Source organism: Salmo salar, chromosome 09, assembly GCF_965601325.2.
Source record: "Salmo salar chromosome 09, fSalSal1, whole genome shotgun sequence".
Lineage (NCBI taxonomy): Eukaryota > Metazoa > Chordata > Actinopteri > Salmoniformes > Salmonidae > Salmo > Salmo salar.
The window spans coordinates 65,470,001-65,493,302 of record NC_138299.1 but is presented as its reverse complement, the minus strand read 5'-3'; the positions used below and the strand labels follow the sequence as shown (position 1 = coordinate 65,493,302).

Sequence of the window (23,302 nt, the reverse complement as noted above, 5' to 3'; positions counted from 1 at the left end):
AAGTTGACTGTGCCTTTAAACAGCTTGGAATATTCCAGAAAATGATGTCATGGCTTTAGAAGCTTCTGATAGGCTAATTGACATCATTTGAGTAAATTGGTGTACCCGTGGACGTATTTCAAGGCCAACCTTCAAACTCAGTGCCTCTTTGCTTGACATTATGGGAAAATCAAAAGAAATCAGCCAAGAACTGAGAAAGAAAATTGTAGACCTCCACAAGTTTGGTTCATCCTTGGGAGCAATTTCCAAACACCTGAAGGTACCACGTTGATCTGTACCAACAATAGTACGCAAGTATAAACACCATGGGACCACGCAGCCGTCATACCGCTCAGGAAGGAGACGCGTCTGTCTCCTAGAGATGAACGTGCTTTGGTGCGAAAAGTGCAAATCAATCCCAGAACAACATCAAAGGACCTTGTGAAGATGCTGGAGGAAACAGGTACAAAATTATCTATATCCACAGTAAAACGAGTCCTATATCGACATAACCTGAAAGGCCACTCAGCAAGGAAGAAGCCTCTGCTCCCAAACCGCAATAAAAATGCCTGACTACGGTTTGCAACTGCACATGGGGACAAAGATCATAATTTTTGGAGAAATGTCCTCTGGTCTGATGAAACAAAAATAGAACTGATTTGGCCATAATGACCATTGTTATGTTTGGAGGAAAAAGGGGGAGGTTTGCAAGCCGAGGAACACCATCCCAACCGTGAAGCACGGAGGTGGCAGCATCATGTTTCTGGGGTTGCTTTGCTGCAGGAGGGACTGCTGCACTTCACAAAATAGATGTCACCATGAGGTAGGAAAATTATGTGGATATATTGAAGCAACATCTCAAGACATCAGTCAGGAAGTTAAAACTTGGTCGCAAATGGGTCTTCCAAACGGACAATGACCCCAAGCATACTTCCAAAGTTGTGGCAAAATGGCTTAAGGACAACAAATTCAAGGTATTGGAGTGGCCATCACAAAGATCTGACCTCAGTCCTATAGAACATTTGTGGGCAGAACTGAAAAAGTGTGTGCGAGCAAGGAGGCCTACAAACCTAAGTTACACCAGCTCTGTCAGGAGGAATAGGCCAAAATTCACCCAACTTATTGTGGGAAGCTTGTGGAAGGATACCTGAAACATTTGACCCAATTTAAACAATTTAAAGGCCATGCTACCAAATGCTAATTGAGTGCATGTAAACTTCTGACCCACTGGGAATGTGATGATAGAAATAAAAGCAGAAATAAATAATTCCCTCTACTATTATTCTGACATTTCACATTCTTAAAATTAAGTGGTGATCCTAACTGACCTAAGACAGTGGATTGTTACTAGGATTAAATGTCAGGAGTTGTGAAAAATTGAGTTTTAAATGTATTTGTCAAGGGTGTATGTAAACTTCCGACTTCAACTGTATGCACTCCCATTGGACAAAAGTAGTAGTGGAGAGAGGGGGCATCTGGTTCCCCCTGCTGCCAGCTTGGGGCTAGTGTGGAGACACTTTCAGCACTCTCTTTCTACCCATGCTTACGTGTGTGTGTGTGTTTTATTGTGTGTGTGTGTGTGTGTGTGTGTGTGTGTGTGCACAGGGGCGAAAATCTGATATCCACTTTGGAGGGGACAATTACATGAAATTTTCTCGAGCAATTCCTGAGGGGGACACCAAAAGTAGTGCTGTAACACATAGCCTACATTGTAATATGGTAAATGTATATTGAGGAACCAAAGAAATAAGGTGTTTGCCGTACTCCTAACTACCGGTACCCAAAACTACACAACTAATCACAACAGCAATACCATTGCCTTTAACAAATCTTAGTTCAGTCACCAGTTTAAGTTGAGAGTGGGGGTATCCATGGCATTTTCCAATTATGTTCCTATTTTACAAGTAAAAAAAATTGAGAACCTTTCATAATGTTGCCAAACAGACTCAACAAACTTACCTGAGAATCCCTGTCTCTGCCAGTCTGTCCCTGCATATCTGTCCCCAACTCTGCTGTCTGTGTGCCATCTGTTGCCTGCTCTGCCTAATGACATCATTGTGAAACATTTCCATTAGAATTTCATTTCTTTCTTATGAACATTTTATCAACTAGTCTTTGAGATATTAGGCTACTAGGGTTCTTACTATGCGTTTTGGTGTATTGAAAAATACTCTGATGTCCGTCTTTTATTTTTCTGCCATTTTTCTACCTGGCTGGCTACACACACACAGTGTGTAGGTTATTTACAGTAGTAGATGGGCTTCTATCATCTTCAATCATTCTATATGGGCTTCGATCTAAAAGGTAGCTAGCAAATGTGAAACGGATTAAAATGACAAGAGTTGACAGCTGTATGAGTTCACCATTTACACAACATATGCTGCAACCTTTTGTAATTTTAATAGTTTGTTTCATATTGGCTGGCTTCCAACAATAGCTGAATTTGCAAAGCTAGCGAGCACCAATTCAGTTTCAGTGGTGTTTGCTATAATCTTTGTTACCCGGGTTAAATAAAGGTGAAGTTAAATAAATAAAAGTTCCCTTGCGACAATTTAGCTTTTGCAACGAGACCATTAAATATATTTAAGACAATGGTAGATGAGAGTGTAGTTCTGTTCAGTTTGGACTTCAGTTTATCGCTAACCTTATCACAGGGACTTTGAAGCACTAACTTACATCATCTGCATGCTGATTCCATCTTTGATGACGCCACATAAATGGAATAGGTACTAGCTAGCTTAATAGTTAATATTTGCGCGCTAGCTCTGCATATTCAGCTAGTGTGTGTGTGCGCGATTGACTGGATGAACCTCACGGCAGTTACGTAGCAAGCTAAGGAACTGGCAGTGGATCAAACCATTGTGAGGCAAAGGGCGGGGGGGGTCGCAATCTTTTGAAACTTAAACGCGCTATTAAGTGTCTATAATCAGCACAATTGCTTTCATTGCGTATTATTAATATTATTTAAATTACATAGTTATGTTTCAGTGATATATTGGGGGGGACAAATCATATTTATCCCAGGATGGGGGGGGGTCGTGTCCCCCCCGTCCCCCCCGGGATTTCCGCCCCTGTGTGTGTGTGAGCGAGCGCATGCGTGCCTGTTCAAATGTGTACGGAGTGTGTATGCTTGCATGAATATTATTGGGCAGGGTACGGGATTCCTCTTGTAGACATTGACTGGGGTTCTTCCTGGATAAGTACTGGGAGCAAACAGTGGGAAAATAAGATAGTCTCCCCCTGTGGAGAATCTGATTAAGGATCTTTAACTTGTAGTGGTTCCCTTTTTTACTTTTCTATTTTTAACAATGAGTTCTGTCTACCTGGGGACTCTGAGGCATTAAAGCCAAACACTGTAAGATAGAAATACTGATGGCCCCTTTTTTTAAGGTAATCCCCCATTGCTCTGCACAGTAGGGCCGGGACGATACCAGTATGGCGATACTCGTTAGTATCGTGGCAAGGAAACAAAACACGAAGCGTATTTAACTTCTTTGGGAAAACAGTCCTAATGTTGGAAACAAACATCATTATGTTGTCATCCAGAGTCAGTTACTTATTTTCCAAGCTAAAGCACACAACATACAGCAGGTTTATAAAGGACCAAAGAGTTCGGTCTGCTTTGTGTTTTCAATCTTTGCCATTGAAAAATATATTGTGATACTGGTATTGTCCCAGCTCTAATTGCACAGTTCCTGAGATCAAGGCATAGACGGCACATTTTGGATTGGGAGGTTAAGAACTGTAACTGTTACAAGGCTAAGCAACTCCCATCTCACTTCCAAACAAATTCTGTCCAAACCTGAAACCCCAAAGTGAGGTTGATAGTGCGTGTGCTATAGGCAATACACCGCCATCTTAGTACATCAGAGTTCCTAAACCCGGAGTATTTCACTTGACGGGAATTGATTATACCTTTCAGCAGTCCTCATATCTGGGCATTCCTCTTCCCTGATGTGTTGTCTGTCTGTCTTATGTGTCCATGCGTGTCTAACTTCCCCAGTGTGTGTGTGTCTCTTCCTGTGTGTGTGCAGCGCTCGCACGCAGCTGTCGGAAAGTTTTCCCCACCCCAGCTCCTATTCCCACCAGGGTCCTACTGTAATCAGCTGGGAACGTGCCCGCTTGCCTCTGGAAACAAGGTCATCCGATTAGGGATAACCACTGGGAAGACAACTGGGGAAAAATGTTATGTTACATCCAGACAACGCGTAGGGAACATGGTGTTTATGTCCTCTGTTCTAGAACCATTGCATTTACATCCTTCTGTATGTGCAAATCTAGATTAAAAAAAAAAAATAAAAAATATATATATATATATATATAGAGATATTTAGTTTACTATGAGAAATACCACTGTAAAGGACAAAACAGACTGTAAAGATGGGTGTAGAAAGGCAGACTCAATGTGTCAACTGATGCTTTACTGATTTAATCGCAATGAGAGTGATGGTTTTTGTAGGAATTGGGAAGAGTCATGTTAAGGGTTAACAATATTCAATAGTAAGAACCATCCTCTCTGTGTGTCTGTCTGTGTGAGAGTTCAGACTGTGTGTGTGCACGTACATAGGCTTACGGTTGCAAAACAACAGGCTAGGTATTGCTCTGTTTCAGCCATTATGGGCAGCCTAGCTGTGAGCCTGGTTCCTCTCGAGGTTTCCTCCTAGGTTCCGGCCTTTCTAGGGAGTTTTTCCTAGCCACCGTGCTTCGACATCTGCATTGCTTGCTGTTTGGTGCTTTAGGTTTTGTTTCTGTACAGCACTTTGTGACATCGGCTGATGTAAAAAGGGCTTTATAAATACATTTGATTGATTGTGTAGGAGAAGAATTTATTTTTGTTTCCTTAAGTGCTCCTGCATCAACAACCTTTTTCATGTTTGAGTCCTTTATGATGTAATGTGATTTGTGGATTCAAATAGTCTTTAAAGTGTGTGTATATAGATGTACTTGTATGTTCACATGCATGCATTTGTGCTCGTCTGTTTGTTTGGGCCTTCATTTATCCCCATCTATCCCTCCTCTCTAAATGTGAGTGTGACACAAACCTTGGGCGTGCCATATTTGCCATCGATTGATTTCCTCCAGACTCAGAGCCCTCCCCTGGTGGGACTTGGTAAACGCCCTGACCAATAGTTACACATGACTGGCTGATTTTAGCACTAGATTTAAATGGAGCCCTATGGTAAAATAAGCACTTTTAAAGCACATGAAGCATGCACAGGGAGAGTCATGTCAGTATTTGGGTTAACAATATTCTGTACTAAGAACCATCATATCAAGCACACTTTAAATGCACAGTATATATACTATACTGTAGTTTAGCAGACCCACCCCTTTAGAAATGGTGTCAGGTCATTGTTTTGCCTCTCCCTCCCCCAATCCCCTTCCTCTCACTCCAACATCATTTGATCAACATAATGTCATAAGGAAGGGTGTGTCTCGTAAAAATATTGATGGTTAAACAATTGCCTCTCCAGCTTCTAACAGACCCTCGGCTCCTCTCCTACCACCTTTCATCCTGTCTCTAGATGCTTCCCGGTGGCTCAGGCTTGTTGTCGCCAAGTGCTTTCCCTACGATCGTTTCCCCAAAAATGCACGTGTCCCAGTTCAGTCAAGCCTTCATGGCGCATAAGACTTTCCTGTCTTTTTCTACTTTTCATTTTCTTTGCTCCTCTCCTTAACTAGGAGCAAGGGAGCGCCTCTGCATGCCAGCGATGAATAATTGAAAATTTCATTTGCGACTGCGAGGGAGGAGAGGAGGACGATGAAGGGGGCAACGAGTGCATCAGGGGAAAGGAGGGAAAATGGAAGCCGAGGGAGGGAGATGGAGGGATGGAAGGAGGAAGGGAAGGAGGATTCATGCTGCGTCAGTACGGTGTCCTATACTCAGCCTCATTAGCTCCAGAATGAAGGTGTGGAGAGAGGGAAGATGGGGATAGGGCGACTACTTTGTTTCTCAGAGAGTGAGTGAGTGAGTGTGCACGTACGTAGGCTTATCATATGTGGCTTTCAGATTGAAAAACAACTGGCTAGGTATTGCTCTGTTTCAGCCATTACGGGCAGCCAAGCTGTGTGGAGGAGAAGGTGCTTTTTGATTCCTTAAGTGGTTTTGCATCAAAGACCTTTGAAATGTTTGAGTCCTTTTAATATGTGATTTGTGGATTCAAATAAAGTCTTTAAAGTGTGTGTGTGTGTATATAGATGTACTTGTATGTTCACATGCGTGCACATACTTGTGCACTTGAGTGTGCAATGTGCTCGTCTGTTTGTTTGGGCCTTCATTTATCCCCATATATCCCTCCTCTCTAAATATGAGTGTGACACAAACCTTGGGCGTGCCATATTTGCCATTGATTGATTTCCTCCAGACTACCTCTCAGAGCCATCCCCTGGTGGGACTTGGTGAACTCGCTGACCAATAGTTACACACAACTGGCCAATTTTAGCACTGGATTTAAAGGGAGTCCAATGGCAAGAGGAGCACTTTAAAAGCACATGAACAATGCACAGCAGACTGTGCTTACTCTGAAGAACAGCAATAGCGAGGTCTACTCCGTAGTTACTGTAGGACTGAACTGTGACGGTGAAGCACAGGTCTATTCCTTGTTATAGCGTCATATGGTAGAGACTAGGGGAGTAGGCCCATAGGAAGGTGAAAACCATTGTCCATTGAACTGAGGTCTCGTGTGAACTCATGGCTAAGCCAAAATCCCCTCATAATAAAGCCGTACCCATTCCGATGCTCCATTTAGAAGAAGGAACAACAGTGTTGTCTGTACTGGTGTTTCCTCCTAGATCTGCACTTCCTCATTATCAATGGGCGGTTTTGTGTTGGTACTATTGTTTGAATCGTTTTCTTGGCAAGCCATGGTTCTCTGTCGGAAAACCCTCTCATTGGACTATTGAATCCTCCCTCATTCGTTAGTGTACTGTAGTCCTCTGGTGCTTCTGGCTACTTTAAACTGCAAACCTGACAGTTTCTTCACTGGAAATGCCAACTAGACAGTTTTGATTTGGAAGCTGGACAACTGTGTGTCATCTTCTATGTTTGAATATCTTGACAGCGAGCTGAACTGTTTAGGGTCAGTGTGAGTTTACTGTAGCATGCTGTCTGTGTTTTCACTTGGGTGTGGGCGGGTTTGGATATGTGATTCAAGTGTTCATTTCTCTCTCTTTCACAGCCCGGATGACGTTGGAAGCTGCTGGTTTATTCTACTGTCCGGGTCCGTCTTCATCAAGGAGTCCATGTTCCTGCCAAGAAGCAGGTATGAACAACAGCAAGTTGATACTGTGTTTAATCAAATTGTCCACCATTTTGTAATCATGTTTTTGACCCGAGGGTGTCTTATATTTGCCTGATGACTTATCCTGAATTTAATTTGGCTGCTCTATCGATCACTCCATACATCAGTGAACCTGCTTTCCTAGAAGTTGTCTGTGCTGATGTCAAAATTACGCAAATCGTTTTTTGGGACCAGTCAGAATGTGTTCGCATTTGAGAAGTTGCCAGGAAGGAAGCAAATCCAGACTTATCGTGGAGAAGATACAGTTGAAGTCGGAAGTTTACATATACTTAGGTTGGAGTCATTCAAACTTGTTTTTCAACCACTCTACAAATTTCTTGTTAACAAACTATAGTTTTGGCAAGTCGATTAGGACATCTACTTTGGGCATGACACAAGTCATTTTTCCAACAATTGTTCACAGACAGATTATTCCACTTCTAATTCACTGTATCACAATTTCAGTGGGTCAGAAGTTTACATACACTAAGTTGACTGTGCCTTTTTAAACAGCTTGGAAAATTCCAGAAAATTATGTCATGGCTTTAGAAGCTTCTGATCATCATCATCATTTGAGTCAATTGGAGGTGTACCTGTGGATGTATTTCAAGGCAGAGCAACAGCAAAGGACCTTGTGAAGATGCTGGAGGAAACGGGTACAAAGTATCTATATCCACAGTAAAGTCCTATATCGACACAACCTGAAAGGCCGCTCAGCAAGGAAGAAGCCACTGCTCCAAAACCACCATAAAAAAAGACAGACTACGGTCTGCAACTGCACATGGGGACAAAGATCGTACTTTTTGGAGAAATGTCCTCTGATCTGATGAAGCAAAAATAGAACTGTTTGGCCATAATGACCATCGTTATGTTTTGAGGAAAAAGGGGGAGGCTTGCAAGCCGAGGAACACCATCCCAACCATCAAGCACGAAGGTGGCAGCATCACGTTGTAGGGTTGCTTTGCTGCAGGAGGGGCTGCTGCACGTCACAAAATAGATGTCATCATGAGGGAGGAAAATTATGTGGATATATTGAAGCAACATCTCAAGACATCAGTCAGGAAGTAAAAAATTGGTCACAAATGGGTCTTCCAAATGGACAATGACCCCAAGCATACTTCCAAAGTTGTGGCAAAATGGCTTAAGGACAACAAAGTCAAGGTATTGGGGTGGCCATCACAATGCTTGACTTCAATCCTATAGAACAGTTGTGGGCAGAACTAAAAAAGTGTGTGCGAGCAAGGAGGCCTACAAACCTGACTCAGTTACACCAGCTCTGTTGGGAAGAATGGGCCAAAATTCACCCAACTTATTGTGGGAAGCTTGTGGAAGGCTACCCAAAATGTTTGACCCAAGTTAAACAATTGAAAGGCAATGCTACCAAATGCTAATTGAGTGCATGTAAACTTCTGACCCACTGGGAATGTGATGAAAGAAAAAAAAGCTGAAATAAATAATTCTCTCTACTATTATTCTGACATTTCACATTCTTAAAATAAAGTGGTGATCCTAACTGACCTAAGACAGGGAATTTTTTACTAGGATTAAATGTCAGGAATTGTGAAACTGAGTTTAAATGCATTTGTCTAAGGTGTATGTAAACTTCCGACTTCAACTGTATGTTAGTGGGCGTGACATTTTAGCCAGCGCGATGTGGATGAGTAACCAGGCAAGTCTTATATCGGAGTAGGGCTATATATGCAAGACTACAGGCACTATAGGTGCACACAAGTGAATAAAATGATGATGGTCTACTATTAGTGTCAACATCTGAAATGTTTGTCCCCCGACTGAAATGTTAGTCAAAATGAATAAACTCTGTGATCTGATCCAGTCTTTCACATGGGATTCACTTTCCCGACCTGTGGGTTTCTTGAAACAACGCTCCTCTTTGTAACAGACTGGTAATACAAGGCGTGTACAACAGCGACTTTAGAAGCTTAGCACTAATTATTCTCCCATACCTCAGGGTCCGTATCAGTCATACAACTCATCGTGGATCAACGTTTCCACAGAATGGCACAATGTAGGCCTATTGGGAAAAGTGTCAGGACTCAGACGGCGACTCCCCCTTTTCCATTTTTCAAGGTGAAAGTGTGCGAAGGATTTGAGGATATTGGCAGATTACACTTTTAATGCTTGAGAGGCAACCACTAGGGAGAAGGGGTCTGAAAATGTTTTACTTAGCGAATGTTTCAGGCACCATGCAGAGATGCACTTAGTCATGCAGGAGGAGCTATATGGGTTGAATATTAGCCCACTTGTTTTCAGAACTATGCTGTTCCAGCCCAATCCTTACAAAACATGCAGTGAAAGGTACTGTATGTACATCTTGGGTACGTCTTGGAATTACTAGTGTATGTAGTTTGTATGTGTGCACTTTAATCATTTGGGAATCATGTGTTTTGCTTGGTCAGCATGCATTGCGTGCACGCAACTCCCAAATATACAGACCCACATAAACTCTCCATAACAGCCAACCAGCATATGGCTGGTGTCCAAAGCAAGAGTCACTGACAAGTTTTCGATGACCCACAATAGAAATTATTCCGCTCATCAATCTGATTGTAGGCCGCAAGAGGTCATGGCACGATAAGTCATCACCACAGTTGCCGTGTGACCTTACACGCCGTGATAGGCCAGGAACCAGCCGATCAGCGTTCGGTACTGCATCAAGCCAGTCCATTAACATGCTACCGGCGAGGGCGACGGTATTGGTTGTGACACGATGAACTTGAATAGACCCCCGATGGGAGTTCCTGGAGCTTTTAAAGACTAGGTGGAATGGGCCCCACTAGGGCTGTGGCGGTTGTCCTTATGTTAGGTCCTGGTTTGGCTATGCCATATGGCTGTGGGCTACACTAGTTTATTTAGCAGACAAGATTTGCTTAGAATTCCGTGGCATTTTATGTGAAGAATACAATTGAACAAAGCTGAATAAAATAGAACGGATATTGCGCCTTTTTCTGTGTTGAGTGGTTAAAAAATAAAATAGGTACTCCTATATGTTTAATTTTGTTATTAATGTAACTTTAGTTGTTCTACAATTGCAATGAGGCTGATGCAACAGATCAGAACGTTTAGCTTAAAATGTTGCTAAAATATTCAGCATTTTTTTTCACACAATAGCCGCTGCAATGCGCACACGGCAGTAGGCTTTAAGCGCAAATGTTCCCTTAGCGGGAAAACACCATTATCAATCAAAAGGGACCACAAATGCGATTATGCATGTAATGCTTTTATTATGGTGAAAATGATCTTCCCCAAACTTGAAACTCACGCATTGCATACAGTATGTATGCCAGTTAAGCTCCACTCCCGTTGTGAAGCGGATACATGTGCTTCATTTTAAGAAGTTATTTGGCCACTTTAGTTGTGATACAAACCTTATCAAAACATACAGGCCTATGGGCTAGGCTACATGAGGTGTGTGACTATGATTAGAAAAAGTCACAAAAAAAGGCGTTGTTTCTTGCCATTTAAAGTGGGTATCATTCACAAGTGATAACATATAATTCACAAGTGACAGGCTAATATTGTCACCCATCAGGCTATACTTGATTTAGTATTGTCTTTACATATACTAAATAATATGTGTGAAATTTGTTTTGATTTAGAATGGACCATCATCATGCACCTGTATCAAAACGGGCAGCAGGAAAAAATACATGCCATCTATGCACTTAAATAGCGAATTGAGGACACTTTTCCCCGTGGTTAATTTTCATAGCAGCCAGGTAGACTATACTCCTGTTGTAAAGATAAGCAATGTGCTTAATATTAGGAAAGTTGAGAAATAAATATAGTAAGCCTATAGAAAGCTGAAGGGATCCTCTTTTAATTAGCGGCCATCACTCGGTTTTCTCCTGCAATTGCATAGCCTATATAAATGTTGCGCAACATGAGCTCATTGGCGTTCATGTAGTGTTTTGATTACATTTTCAATTACATTTGCATTGATGTCAGAGTGATTAGAGGGACAATAGAGTGCTGAGTACCAGGCAGTTAACAAGTTTGGTAGGCTACTAATGACCATCAGCAGCATCAGAGCTTGGAGAAGTCTAACTACCGTGACTAAACGGCCACGTGGAACTTGACTGCCTTCATGACTCATGACCACCGGTGTGGCGGTAATACAGTCCACCGCAACAGCCCTAGGCCCCACTCTTCATTTCAACACCACCAGGCATGTTGGGAGAAGCTGATATGCCTTCAGTCTCTCTTGTTCTCTCAATCTGGGTCTCTTGCTCTTGCTCTCTCACACTTACTCGCTCTATCCAGTTTCCCCTCTCCCTCTCCCTCTCTCTCTCTCAATCGCTCACTCTCATTCACTCTCTCCTCTCATTTCATTCTATCTTACTCATTCTCTCTTACTCTTTCACGTTCTCTTGCTCGCGGTCTGTCTCGCTTTATCTCTCTCTCTCTGTCTCTCTCTCTGTCTCTCTCTCTGTCTCTCTCTCTGTCTCTCTCTCTGTCTCTCTCTCTGTCTCTCTCTCTGTCTCTCTGTCTGTCTCTCTGTCTCTCTCTGTCTCTCTCTGTCTGTCTCTCTCTCTCTGTCTCTCTCTGTCTCTCTCTCTTTCTGTGTCTGTGTCTCTCTCTCTGTGTCTGTGTCTCTCTCTCTCTGTGTCTGTCTGTGTCTCTCTCTCTCTGTGTCTGTCTGTGTCTCTCTCTCTCTGTGTCTGTCTGTGTCTCTCTCTGTCTGTGTCTGTGTCTCTCTCTGTCTGTGTCTGTGTCTCTCTCTCTCTCTGTGTCTGTGTCTCTGTCTCTCTGTCTGTGTCTCTGTCTCTCTCTCTCTCTGTCTGTGTCTCTGTCTCTCTCTCTCTCTGTCTGTGTCTCTGTCTCTCTCTGTCGGTGTCTCTGTCTCTCTCTGTCGGTGTCTCTGTCTCTCTCTCTGTCTGTCTCTCTCTCTCTCTCTCTCTCTCTCTCTCTCTCTCTGTGTCTGTCTCTCTCTCTCTGTGTCTGTCTCTCTCTCTCTGTGTCTGTCTGTGTCTCTGTCTCTCTGTCTCTGTCTGTGTCTCTCTCTCTCTCTCTCTCTGTCGGTGTCTCTCTCTCTCTCTCTCTCTCTGTCGGTGTCTCTCTCTCTCTCTCTGTCGGTGTCTCTCTCTCTGTTGGTGTGTCTCTGTCGGTGTCTCTCTCTCTGTTGGTGTCTCTCTCTCTCTCTCTCTCTCTGTCGGTGTCTCTCTCTCTCTCGGTGTCTCTCTCTGTTGGTGTCTCTCTCTCTCTCGGTGTGTCTCTCTCTCTCGGTGTGTCTCTCTCTCTCGGTGTGTCTCTCTCTCTCGGTGTGTCTCTCTCTCTCTGTCGGTGTCTCTCGCTCTCTCTGTCGGTGTGTCTCTGTCTCTCTCTCTCTCTCTGTCGGTCTCTCTCTCTCTCTCTGTCGGTCTCTCTCTCTCTCTCTCTCTCTCTGTCGGTCTCTCTCTCTCTCTCTGTCGGTGTCTCTCTCTCTCTGTCTCTCTCTCTCTCTGTCTGTCTCTCTCTCTCTCTGTCTGTGTCTCTCTCTCTCTCTGTCTGTCTCTCTCTCTCTCTCTCTCTGTCGGTGTCTCTCTCTCTCTGTCGGTGTGTCTCTCTCTCTCTGTCGGTGTTTCTCTCTCTCTCTGTCGGTGTGTCTCTCTCTGTCGGTGTGTCTCTCTCTCTCTCGCTCTCTGTCGGTGTGTCTCTCTCTCTCTCTCTTTGTCGGTGTCTCTCTCTCTCTCTCTTTGTCGGTGTCTCTCTCTCTCTCTGTCGGTGTGTCTCTCTCTCTCTGTCGGTGTGTCTCTCTCTCTCTGTCGGTGTGTCTCTCTCTCTCTGTCGGTGTGTCTCTCTCTCTGTCGGTGTGTCTCTCTCTCTGTCGGTGTGTCTCTCTCTGTCGGTGTGTCTCTCTCTCTCTCTCTCTCTCTCTCTCTGTCGGTGTGTCTCTCTCTCTCTCTCTCTCTCTCTCTGTCGGTGTGTCTCTCTCTCTCTCTGTCGGTGTGTCTCTCTCTCTCTGTCGGTGTGTCTCTCTCTCTCTCTCTGTCGGTGTGTCTCTCTCTCTCTCTCTGTCGGTGTCTCTCTCTCTCGGTGTCTCTCTCTCTCTCTGTCGGTCTCTCTCTCTCTCTCTTTCGGTCTCTCTCTCTCTCTGTCGGTCTCTCTGTCGGTGTGTCTCTCTCTCTCTCTCTCTCTCTCTCTGTCGGTGTGTCTCTCTCTCTCTCTCTCTGTCGGTGTGTCTCTGTCGGTGTCTCTCTGTCGGTGTCTCTCTGTCGGTGTCTTTCTCTCTCTCTGTCGGTCTCTCTCTCTCTCTGTCGGTGTCTCTCTCTCTGTCGGTGTCTCTCTCTCTCTGTCGGTGTCTCTCTCTCTCTGTCGGTGTGTCTCTCTCTCTCTCTCTCTGTCGGTGTGTCTCTCTCTCTCTCTCTCTGTCGGTGTGTCTCTCTCTCTCTCTCTCTGTCGGTGTGTCTCTCTCTCTCTCTCTCTGTCGGTGTGTCTCTCTCTCTCTCTCTCTCTCTCTGTCGGTGTGTCTCTCTCTCTCTCTCTGTCGGTGTGTCTCTCTCTCTCTCTCTCTGTCGGTGTCTCTCTGTCGGTGTCTCTCTGTCGGTCTCTCTCTCTCTCTGTCGGTGTGTCTCTCTCTCTCTCTCTGTCGGTGTCTCTCTCTCTCTGTCGGTCTCTCTCTCTCTCTGTCGGTCTCTCGCTCTCTCTGTCGGTGTCTCTCTCTCTCTCTCTCTCTCTCTGTTGGTGTCTCTCTCTCTGTCGGTGTCTCTCTTTCTGTCGGTGTGTCTCTCTCTCTCTCTGTCGGTGTGTCTCTCTCTCTCTCTCTCTCTCTGTCGGTGTGTCTCTCTCTCTCTGTCGGTGTGTCTCTCTCTCTCTCTGTCGGTGTCTCTCTCTCTCTGTCGGAGTCTCTCTCTCTCTGTCGGTGTCTCTCTCTCTCTCTGTCGGTGTCTCTCTCTCTCTCTCTGTCGGTGTCTCTCTCTCTCTCTCTCTGTCGGTGTCTCTCTCTCTCTCTCTCTGTCGGTGTCTCTCTCTCTCTCTCTCTGTCGGTGTCTCTCTCTCTCTCTCTCTGTCGGTGTCTCTCTCTCTCTCTCTCTCTGTCGGTGTCTCTCTCTCTCTCTCTCTGTCGGTGTCTCTCTCTCTCTCTCTCTGTCGGTGTCTCTCTCCTCTCTCTCTGTCGGTGTCTCTCTCTCTCTCTCTGTCGGTGTCTCTCTCTCTGTCGGTGTCTCTCTCTCTCTCGGTGTCTCTCTCTCTCTCTGTCGGTGTCTCTCTCTCTCTCTCTGTCGGTGTCTCTCTCTCTCTCTCTGTCGGTGTCGCTCTCTCTCTCTGTCGGTGTCGCTCTCTCTCTCTCTCTGTCGGTGTCGCTCTCTCTCTCTCTCTGTCGGTGTCTCTCTCTCTCTGTCGGTGTCTCTCTCTCTCTCTCTCTCTCTCTGTCGGTGTCTCTCTCTCTCTCTCTGTCGGTGTCTCTCTCTTTCTCTCTGTCGGTGTCTCTCTCTCTCTCTGTCGGTGTCTCTCTCTCTCTCTGTCGGTGTCTCTCTCTCTGTTGGTGTGTCTCTCTCTCTGTCGGTGTCTCTCTCTCTGTCGGTGTCTCTCTCTCTGTCGGTGTCTCTCTCTCTGTCGGTGTCTCTCTCTCTGTCGGTGTCTCTCTCTCTCTCGGTGTGTCTCTCTCTCTCTCTCTCTCTCTCTCGGTGTGTCTCTCTCTCTCGGTGTGTCTCTCTCTCTCTGTCGGTGTCTCTCGCTCTCTCTGTCGGTGTGTCAATCTCTCTCTCTCTCTCTGTCGGTCTCTCTCTCTCTCTGTCGGTCTCTCTCTCTCTCTGTCGGTCTCTCTCTCTCTGTCGGTCTCTCTCTCTCTCCGTGTCTCTCTCTCTGTCGGTCTTTCTCTGTCGGTCTCTCTCTGTCGGTCTCTCTCTCTCTCTGTCGGTGTCTCTCTCTCTCTCTGTCGGTGTCTCTCTCTCTCTCTGTCGGTGTCTCTCTCTCTCTCTCTGTCGGTGTCTCTCTCTGTCGGTGTCTCTCTCTGTCGGGGTGTCTCTCTCTGTCGGCGTCTCTCTCTCTCTCTGTCGGTGTCTCTCTCTGTCGGTGTCTCTCTCTGTCGGTGTCTCTCTCTCTCTCTGTCGGTGTCTCTCTCTCTCTCTGTCGGTGTCTCTCTCTCTCTCTGTCGGTGTGTCTCTCTCTCTCTCTCTGTCGGTGTGTCTCTCTCTCTCTCTCTCTCTGTCGGTGTGTCTCTCTCTCTCTCTCTCTGTCGGTGTGTCTCTCTCTCTCTCTCTCTGTCGGTGTGTCTCTCTCTCTCTCTCTCTGTCGGTGTGTCTCTCTCTCTCTCTCTGTCGGTGTCTCTCTCTCTCGGTGTCTCTCTCTCTCTCTGTCGGTCTCTCTCTCTCTCTCTTTCGGTCTCTCTCTCTCTCTGTCGGTCTCTCTGTCGGTGTGTCTCTCTCTCTCTCTCTCTCTCTCTCTGTCGGTGTGTCTCTCTCTCTCTCTCTCTGTCGGTGTGTCTCTGTCGGTGTCTCTCTGTCGGTGTCTCTCTGTCGGTGTCTCTCTGTCGGTGTCTTTCTCTCTCTCTGTCGGTCTCTCTCTCTCTCTGTCGGTGTCTCTCTCTCTGTCGGTGTCTCTCTCTCTGTCGGTGTCTCTCTCTCTCTGTCGGTGTGTCTCTCTCTCTGTCGGTGTGTCTCTCTCTCTCTCTCTCTGTCGGTGTGTCTCTCTCTCTCTCTCTCTGTCGGTGTGTCTCTCTCTCTCTCTCTCTGTCGGTGTGTCTCTCTCTCTCTCTCTCTCTCTCTCTGTCGGTGTGTCTCTCTCTCTCTCTCTCTCTCTCTCTGTCGGTGTGTCTCTCTCTCTCTCTCTCTGTCGGTGTGTCTCTCTCTCTCTCTCTCTGTCGGTGTCTCTCTGTCGGTGTCTCTCTGTCGGTCTCTCTCTCTCTCTGTCGGTGTGTCTCTCTCTCTCTCTCTGTCGGTGTCTCTCTCTCTCTGTCGGTCTCTCTCTCTCTCTGTCGGTCTCTCTCTCTCTCTGTCGGTGTCTCTCTCTCTCTCTCTCTCTCTCTCTCTGTTGGTGTCTCTCTCTCTGTCGGTGTCTCTCTTTCTGTCGGTGTGTCTCTCTCTCTCTCTGTCGGTGTGTCTCTCTCTCTCTCTCTCTCTCTGTCGGTGTGTCTCTCTCTCTCTGTCGGTGTGTCTCTCTCTCTCTGTCGGTGTCTCTCTCTCTCTGTCGGTGTCTCTCTCTCTCTGTCGGAGTCTCTCTCTCTCTGTCGGAGTCTCTCTCTCTCTGTCGGTGTCTCTCTCTCTCTCTGTCGGTGTCTCTCTCTCTCTCTCTCTGTCGGTGTCTCTCTCTCTCTCTCTCTGTCGGTGTCTCTCTCTCTCTGTCGGTGTCTCTCTCTCTCTCTCTCTGTCGGTGTCTCTCTCTCTCTCTCTCTGTCGGTGTCTCTCTCTCTCTCTCTCTGTCGGTGTCTCTCTCTCTCTCTCTCTGTCGGTGTCTCTCTCTCTCTGTCGGTGTCTCTCTCTCTCTCTCTCTGTCGGTGTCTCTCTCTCTCTCTCTGTCGGTGTCTCTCTCTCTCTGTCGGTGTCTCTCTCTCTCTGTCGGTGTCTCTCTCTCTCTCTGTGTCTCTCTCTCTCTGTCGGTGTCTCTCTCTCTCTCTGTCGGTGTCTCTCTCTCTCTCTCTGTCGGTGTCTCTCTCTCTCTCTCTGTCGGTGTCGCTCTCTCTCTCTGTCGGTGTCGCTCTCTCTCTCTCTCTGTCGGTGTCTCTCTCTCTCTGTCGGTGTGTCTCTCTCTCTCTCTCTCTCTGTCGGTGTCTCTCTCTCTCTCTCTCTCTCTCTCTGTCGGTGTCTCTCTCTCTCTCTCTGTCGGTGTCTCTCTCTCTCTCTCTGTCGGTGTCTCTCTCTTTCTCTCTGTCGGTGTCTCTCTCTTTCTCTCTGTCGGTGTCTCTCTCTCTCTCTGTCGGTGTCTCTCTCTCTCTCTGTCGGTGTCTCTCTCTCTGTTGGTGTGTCTCTCTCTCTGTCGGTGTCTCTCTCTCTGTCGGTGTCTCTCTCTCTGTCGGTGTCTCTCTCTCTCTCGGTGTGTCTCTCTCTCTCTCTCTCTCGGTGTGTCTCTCTCTCTCGGTGTGTCTCTCTCTCTCTGTCGGTGTCTCTCGCTCTCTCTGTCGGTGTGTCAATCTCTCTCTCTCTCTCTGTCGGTCTCTCTCTCTCTCTGTCGGTCTCTCTCTCTCTCTGTCGGTCTCTCTCTCTCTGTCGGTCTCTCTCTCTCTCCGTGTCTCTCTCTCTGTCGGTCTTTCTCTGTCGGTCTCTCTCTGTCGGTCTCTCTCTCTCTCTGTCGGTGTCTCTCTCTCTGTCGGTGTCTCTCTCTCTCTCTGTCGGTGTCTCTCTCTCTCTCTGTCGGTGTCTCTCTCTCTCTCTGTCGGTGTCTCTCTCTCTCTCTGTCGGTGTCTCTCTCTGTCGGTGTCTCTCTCTGTCGGCGTCTCTCTCTCTCTCTGTCGGTGTCTCTCTCTGTCGGTGTCTCTCTCTCTCGGTGTCTCTCTCTGTCGGTGTCTCTCTCTCTCTCTGTCGGTGTGTCTCTCTCTCTCTCTCTGTCGGTGTGTCTCTCTCTCTCTCTCTCTGTCGGTGTGTCTCTCTCTCTCTCTCTGTCGGTGTGTCTCTCTCTCTCTCTCTCTGTCGGTGTCTCTCTCTCTCTCGGTGTCTCTCTCTCTCTCGGTGTCTCTCTCTGTTGGTGTCTCTCTCTCTCTCGGTGTGTCTCTCTCTCTCGGTGTGTCTCTCTCTCTCGGTGTGTCTCTCTCTCTCGGTGTGTCTCTCTCTCTCGGTGTGTCTCTCTGTCGGTGTCTCTCGCTCTCTCTGTCGGTGTGTCTCTCTCTCTCTCTCTCTCTCTCTCTCTGTCGGTCTCTCTCTCTCTGTCGGTCTCTCTCTCTCTCTCTCTGTCGGTCTCTCTCTCTCTCTCTCTGTCGGTCTCTCTCTCTCTCTCTGTCGGTCTCTCTCTCTCTCTCTCTGTCGGTCTCTCTCTCTCTCTCTGTCGGTCTCTCTCTCTCTCTGTCTGTGTCTCTCTCTCTCTCTGTCTGTGTCTCTCTCTCTCTCTGTCTGTGTCTCTCTCTCTCTGTCGGTGTGTCTCTCTCTCTCTGTCGGTGTTTCTCTCTCTCTCTGTCGGTGTGTCTCTCTCTGTCGGTGTGTCTCTCTCTCTCTCGCTCTCCGTCGGTGTGTCTCTCTCTCTCTCTCTCTGTCGGTGTCTCTCTCTCTCTCTGTCGGTGTCTCTCTCTCTCTCTGTCGGTGTGTCTCTCTCTCTCTGTCGGTGTGTCTCTCTCTCTCTGTCGGTGTGTCTCTCTCTCTGTCGGTGTGTCTCTCTCTCTGTCGGTGTGTCTCTCTCTCTGTCGGTGTGTCTCTCTCTCTCTCTCTCTCTCTCTGTCGGTGTGTCTCTCTTTCTCTCTCTCTCTGTCGGTGTGTGTGTCTCTCTCTCTCTCTCTGTCGGTGTGTGTGTCTCTCTCTCTCTCTCTGTCGGTGTGTCTCTCTCTCTCTCTCTCTGTCGGTGTCTCTCTCTCTCGGTGTCTCTCTCTCTCTCTGTCGGTCTCTCTCTCTCTCTCTTTCGGTCTCTCTCTCTCTCTCTGTCGGTCTCTCTCTCTCTCTGTCGGTGTGTCTCTCTCTCTCTCTCTCTCTCTCTGTCGGTGTGTCTCTCTCTCTCTCTCTGTCGGTGTCTCTCTGTCGGTGTCTCTCTGTCGGTGTCTCTCTCTCTCTCTCTGTCGGTCTCTCTCTCTCTCTGTCGGTGTCTCTCTCTCTGTCGGTGTCTCTCTCTCTCTGTCGGTGTGTCTCTCTCTCTCTGTCGGTGTGTCTCTCTCTCTCTGTCGGTGTGTCTCTCTCTCTCTGTCGGTGTGTCTCTCTCTCTCTCTCTCTCTCTCTCTGTCGGTGTGTCTCTCTCTCTCTCTGTCGGTGTGTCTCTCTCTCTCTCTGTCGGTGTCTCTCTGTCGGTCTCTCTCTCTCTCTCTGTCGGTGTGTCTCTCTCTCTCTCTCTCTCTGTCGGTGTCTCTCTCTCTCTGTCGGTCTCTCTCTCTCTCTGTCGGTCTCTCTCTCTCTCTGTCGGTGTCTCTCTCTCTCTCTCTCTCTGTTGGTGTCTCTCTCTCTGTTGGTGTCTCTCTTTCTGTCGGTGTGTCTCTCTCTCTCTCTGTCGGTGTCTCTCTCTCTCTCTGTCGGTGTGTCTCTCTCTCTCTCTCTCTCTCTCTCTCTGTCGGTGTGTCTCTCTCTCTCTCTCTCTCTCTCTCTCTCTCTCTCTCTCTCTCTGTCGGTGTGTCTCTCTCTCTCTCTCTCTCTCTCTCTCTCTCTCTGTCGGTGTGTCTCTCTCTCTCTCTCTCTCTCTCTGTCGGTGTGTCTCTCTCTCTCTCTCTCTCTCTCTCTGTCGGTGTGTCTCTCTCTCTCTCTCTCTCTCTCTCTCTCTGTCGGTGTGTCTCTCTCTCTCTCTCTCTCTCTCCTCTGTCGGTGTGTCTCTCTGTCGGTGTCTCTCTCTCTCTCTCTCTCTGTCGGTGTCTCTCTCTGTCGGTGTCTCTCTCTCTCTGTCGGTGTCTCTCTCTCTCTCGGTGTCTCTCTCTCTCTCGGTGTCTCTCTCTCTCTCTCTCTGTCGGTGTCTCTCTCTCTCTCTCTCTCTGTCGGTGTCTCTCTCTCTCTCTCTCTGTCAGTGTCTCTCTCTCTCTCTCTCTCTTTTGGTGTCTCTCTTTCTCTCTCTCTCTCTGTCGGTGTCTCTCTCTCTCTCTCTGTCGGTGTCTCTCTCTCTCTCTCTGTCGGTGTCTCTCTCTCTCTCTCTCTGTCGGTGTCTCTCTCTCTCTCTCTGTCGGTGTCTCTCTCTCTCTCTCTGTCGGTGTCTCTCTCTCTCTCTCTGTCGGTGTCTCTCTCTCTCTCTCTCTGTCGGTGTCTCTCTCTCTCTCTCTCTGTCGGTGTCTCTCTCTCTGTCGGTGTCTCTCTGTCGGTGTCTCTCTCTCTGTTGGTGTCTCTCTCTCTCTCTCTCTCTCTGTCGGTGTCTCTCTCTCTCTCGGTGTCTCTCTCTCTCGGTGTGTCTCTCTCTCTGTGTGTCTCTCTCTCTCTGTCGGTGTCTCTCGCTCTCTCTGTCGGTGTGTCTCTCTCTCTCCTCTCTCTCTGTCGGTCTCTCTCTCTCTCTCTCTCTGTCGGTCTCTCTCTCTCTCTCTCTCTCTGTCGGTCTCTCTCTCTCTCTCTGTCGGTCTCTCTCTCTCTCTCTGTCGGTCCTCTCTCTGTCGGTCTCTCTCTGTCGGTCTCTCTCTCTCTGTCTCTCTCTCTCTCTGTCTGTGTCTCTCTCTCTCTCTGTCTGTGTCTCTCTCTCTGTCTGTCTGTCTCTCTCTCTCTCTCTGTCTGTGTCTCTCTCTCTCTCTGTCGGTGTGTCTCTCTCTCTCTCTGTCGGTGTCTCTCTCTCTCTCTCTGTCGGTGTGTCTCTCTCTCTCTCTCTGTCGGTGTCTCTCTCTCTCTCTCTGTCGGTGTCTCTCTCTCTCTCTCTGTCGGTGTCTCTCTCTCTCTCTCTGTCGGTGTCTCTCTCTCTCTCTGTCGGTGTCTCTCTCTCTCTCTCTCTGTCGGTGTCTCTCTCTCTCTCTCTCTGTCGGTGTCTCTCTCTCTGTCGGTGTCTCTCTGTCGGTGTCTCTCTCTCTGTTGGTGTCTCTCTCTCTCTCTCTCTCTCTGTCGGTGTCTCTCTCTCTCTCGGTGTCTCTCTCTCTCGGTGTGTCTCTCTCTCTCTGTCGGTGTCTCTCGCTCTCTCTGTCGGTGTGTCTCTCTCTCTCTCTCTCTCTGTCGGTCTCTCTCTCTCTCTCTCTCTGTCGGTCTCTCTCTCTCTCTCTCTCTCTGTCGGTCTCTCTCTCTCTGTCGGTCTCTCTCTCTCTCTCTGTCGGTCTCTCTCTGTCGGTCTCTCTCTGTCGGTCTCTCTCTCTCTGTCTCTCTCTCTCTCTGTCTGTGTCTCTCTCTCTCTCTGTCTGTGTCTCTCTCTCTGTCTGTCTGTCTCTCTCTCTCTCTCTGTCTGTGTCTCTCTCTCTCTCTGTCGGTGTGTCTCTCTCTCTCTGTCGGTGTGTCTCTCTCTCTCTGTCGGTGTGTCTCTCTCTCTCTGTCGGTGTGTCTCTCTCTCTCTCTCGCTCTCCGTCGGTGTGTCTCTCTCTCTCTCTCTTTGTCGGTGTCTCTCTCTCTCTCTGTCGGTGTGTCTCTCTCTCTCTGTCGGTGTGTCTCTCTCTCTGTCGGTGTGTCTCTCTCTCTGTCGGTGTGTCTCTCTCTGTCGGTGTGTCTCTCTCTCTCTCTCTCTGTCGGTGTGTCTCTCTCTCTCTCTCTCTCTCTCTCTCTCTCTCTGTCGGTGTGTCTCTCTCTCTCTCTCTCTCTCTGTCGGTGTGTCTCTCTCTCTCTCTCTCTCTCTGTCGGTGTGTCTCTCTCTCTCTCTCTCTCTCTGTCGGTGTGTCTCTCTCTCTCTCTCTCTGTCGGTGTCTCTCTGTCGGTGTCTCTCTCTCTCTCTCTCTCTCTGTCGGTGTGTCTCTCTCTCTCTCTGTCGGTGTGTCTCTCTGTCGGTGTCTCTCTGTCGGTCTCTCTGTCGGTGTCTCTCTCTGTCGGTCTCTCTCTCTCTCTGTCTCTCTCTCTCTCTCTCTGTCGGTCTCTCTCTCTCTCTCTGTCGGTCTCTCTCTCTCTCTGTCGGTGTGTCTCTCTCTCTCTCTCTCTCTCTCTGTCGGTGTGTCTCTCTCTCTCTCTGTCGGTGTGTCTCTCTGTCGGTGTGTCTCTCTGTCGGTGTCTCTCTCTGTCGGTGTCTCTCTCTGTCGGTCTCTCTCTCTCTCTGTCGGTCTCTCTCTCTCTCTGTTGGTCTCTCTCTCTCTCTGTCGGTCTCTCTCTCTCTCTGTCGGTCTCTCTCTCTCTCTGTCGGTCTCTCTCTCTCTCTGTCGGTCTCTCTCTCTCTGTCGGTGTCTCTCTCTCTCTCTGTCGGTGTGTCTCTCTCTCTCTCTCTCTGTCGGTGTGTCTCTGTCGGTGTGTCTCTGTCGGTGTCTCTCTTTCGGTCTCTCTCTCTCTCTGTCGGTGTGTCTCTCTGTCGGTCTCTCTCTCTCTCTGTTGGTGTCTCTCTTTCTGTCGGTGTGTCTCTCTCTCTCTCTGTCGGTGTCTCTCTCTCTCTCTGTCGGTGTGTCTCTCTCTCTCTGTCGGTGTGTCTCTCTCTCTCTGTCGGTGTGTCTCTCTCTCTCTGTCGGTGTGTGTCTCTCTCTCTCTCTCTGTCGGTGTGTCTCTCTCTATCGGTGTGTCTCTCTCTCTCTCTCTGTCGGTCTCTCTCTCTCTCTGTCGGTCTCTCTCTCTCTCTGTCGGTCTCTCTCTCTCTGTCGGTGTCTCTCTCTCTCTCTCTCTCTGTCGGTGTGTCTCTCTCTCTCTCTCTCTGTCGGTGTGTCTCTGTCGGTGTGTCTCTGTCGGTGTCTCTCTGTCGGTCTCTCTCTCTCTCTGTCGGTGTGTCTCTCTGTCGGTCTCTCTCTCTCTCTGTTGGTGTCTCTCTTTCTGTCGGTGTGTCTCTCTCTCTCTCTGTCGGTGTCTCTCTCTCTCTCTGTCGGTGTCTCTCTGTCGGTGTCTCTCTGTCGGTGTCTCTCTCTCTCTCTCTCTGTCAGTGTCTCTCTCTCTCTCTCTCTCTTTTGGTGTCTCTCTTTCTCTCTCTCTCTCTGTCGGTGTCTCTCTCTCTCTCTCTGTCGGTGTCTCTCTCTCTCTCTCTGTCGGTGTCTCTCTCTCTCTCTCTGTCGGTGTCTCTCTCTCTCTCTCTGTCGGTGTCTCTCTCTCTCTCTCTGTCGGTGTCTCTCTCTCTCTCTCTGTCGGTGTCTCTCTCTCTCTCTCTCTGTCGGTGTCTCTCTCTCTCTCTCTCTCTCTGTCGGTGTCTCTCTCTCTCTCTCTCTGTCGGTGTCTCTCTCTCTGTCGGTGTCTCTCTGTCGGTGTCTCTCTCTCTGTTGGTGTCTCTCTCTCTCTCTCTCTCTCTGTCGGTGTCTCTCTCTCTCTCGGTGTCTCTCTCTCTCGGTGTGTCTCTCTCTCTCAGTGTGTCTCTCTCTCTCTGTCGGTGTCTCTCGCTCTCTCTGTCGGTGTGTCTCTCTCTCTCTCTCTCTCTGTCGGTCTCTCTCTCTCTCTCTGTCGGTCTCTCTCTCTCTCTCTCTCTCTGTCGGTCTCTCTCTCTCT

General features: G+C 48.1%; 1 protein-coding gene across 12 annotated transcripts in view; it reads left to right on the top strand.

The window, feature by feature from the left end:
• The window catches only part of LOC106611555 (rap guanine nucleotide exchange factor 2), a 158,193-nt gene that overhangs the window by 52,596 nt on the left and 82,295 nt on the right, over positions 1-23,302 (top strand). For all 12 annotated transcript variants that reach the window (XM_082955874.1, XM_082955871.1, XM_082955870.1 and 9 more), the window contains exon 4: positions 7,158-7,241. In XM_082955874.1, coding sequence (XP_082812000.1) covers positions 7,158-7,241 — 84 coding nt within the window. The remainder of the gene's footprint in view (positions 1-7,157; positions 7,242-23,302) is intronic.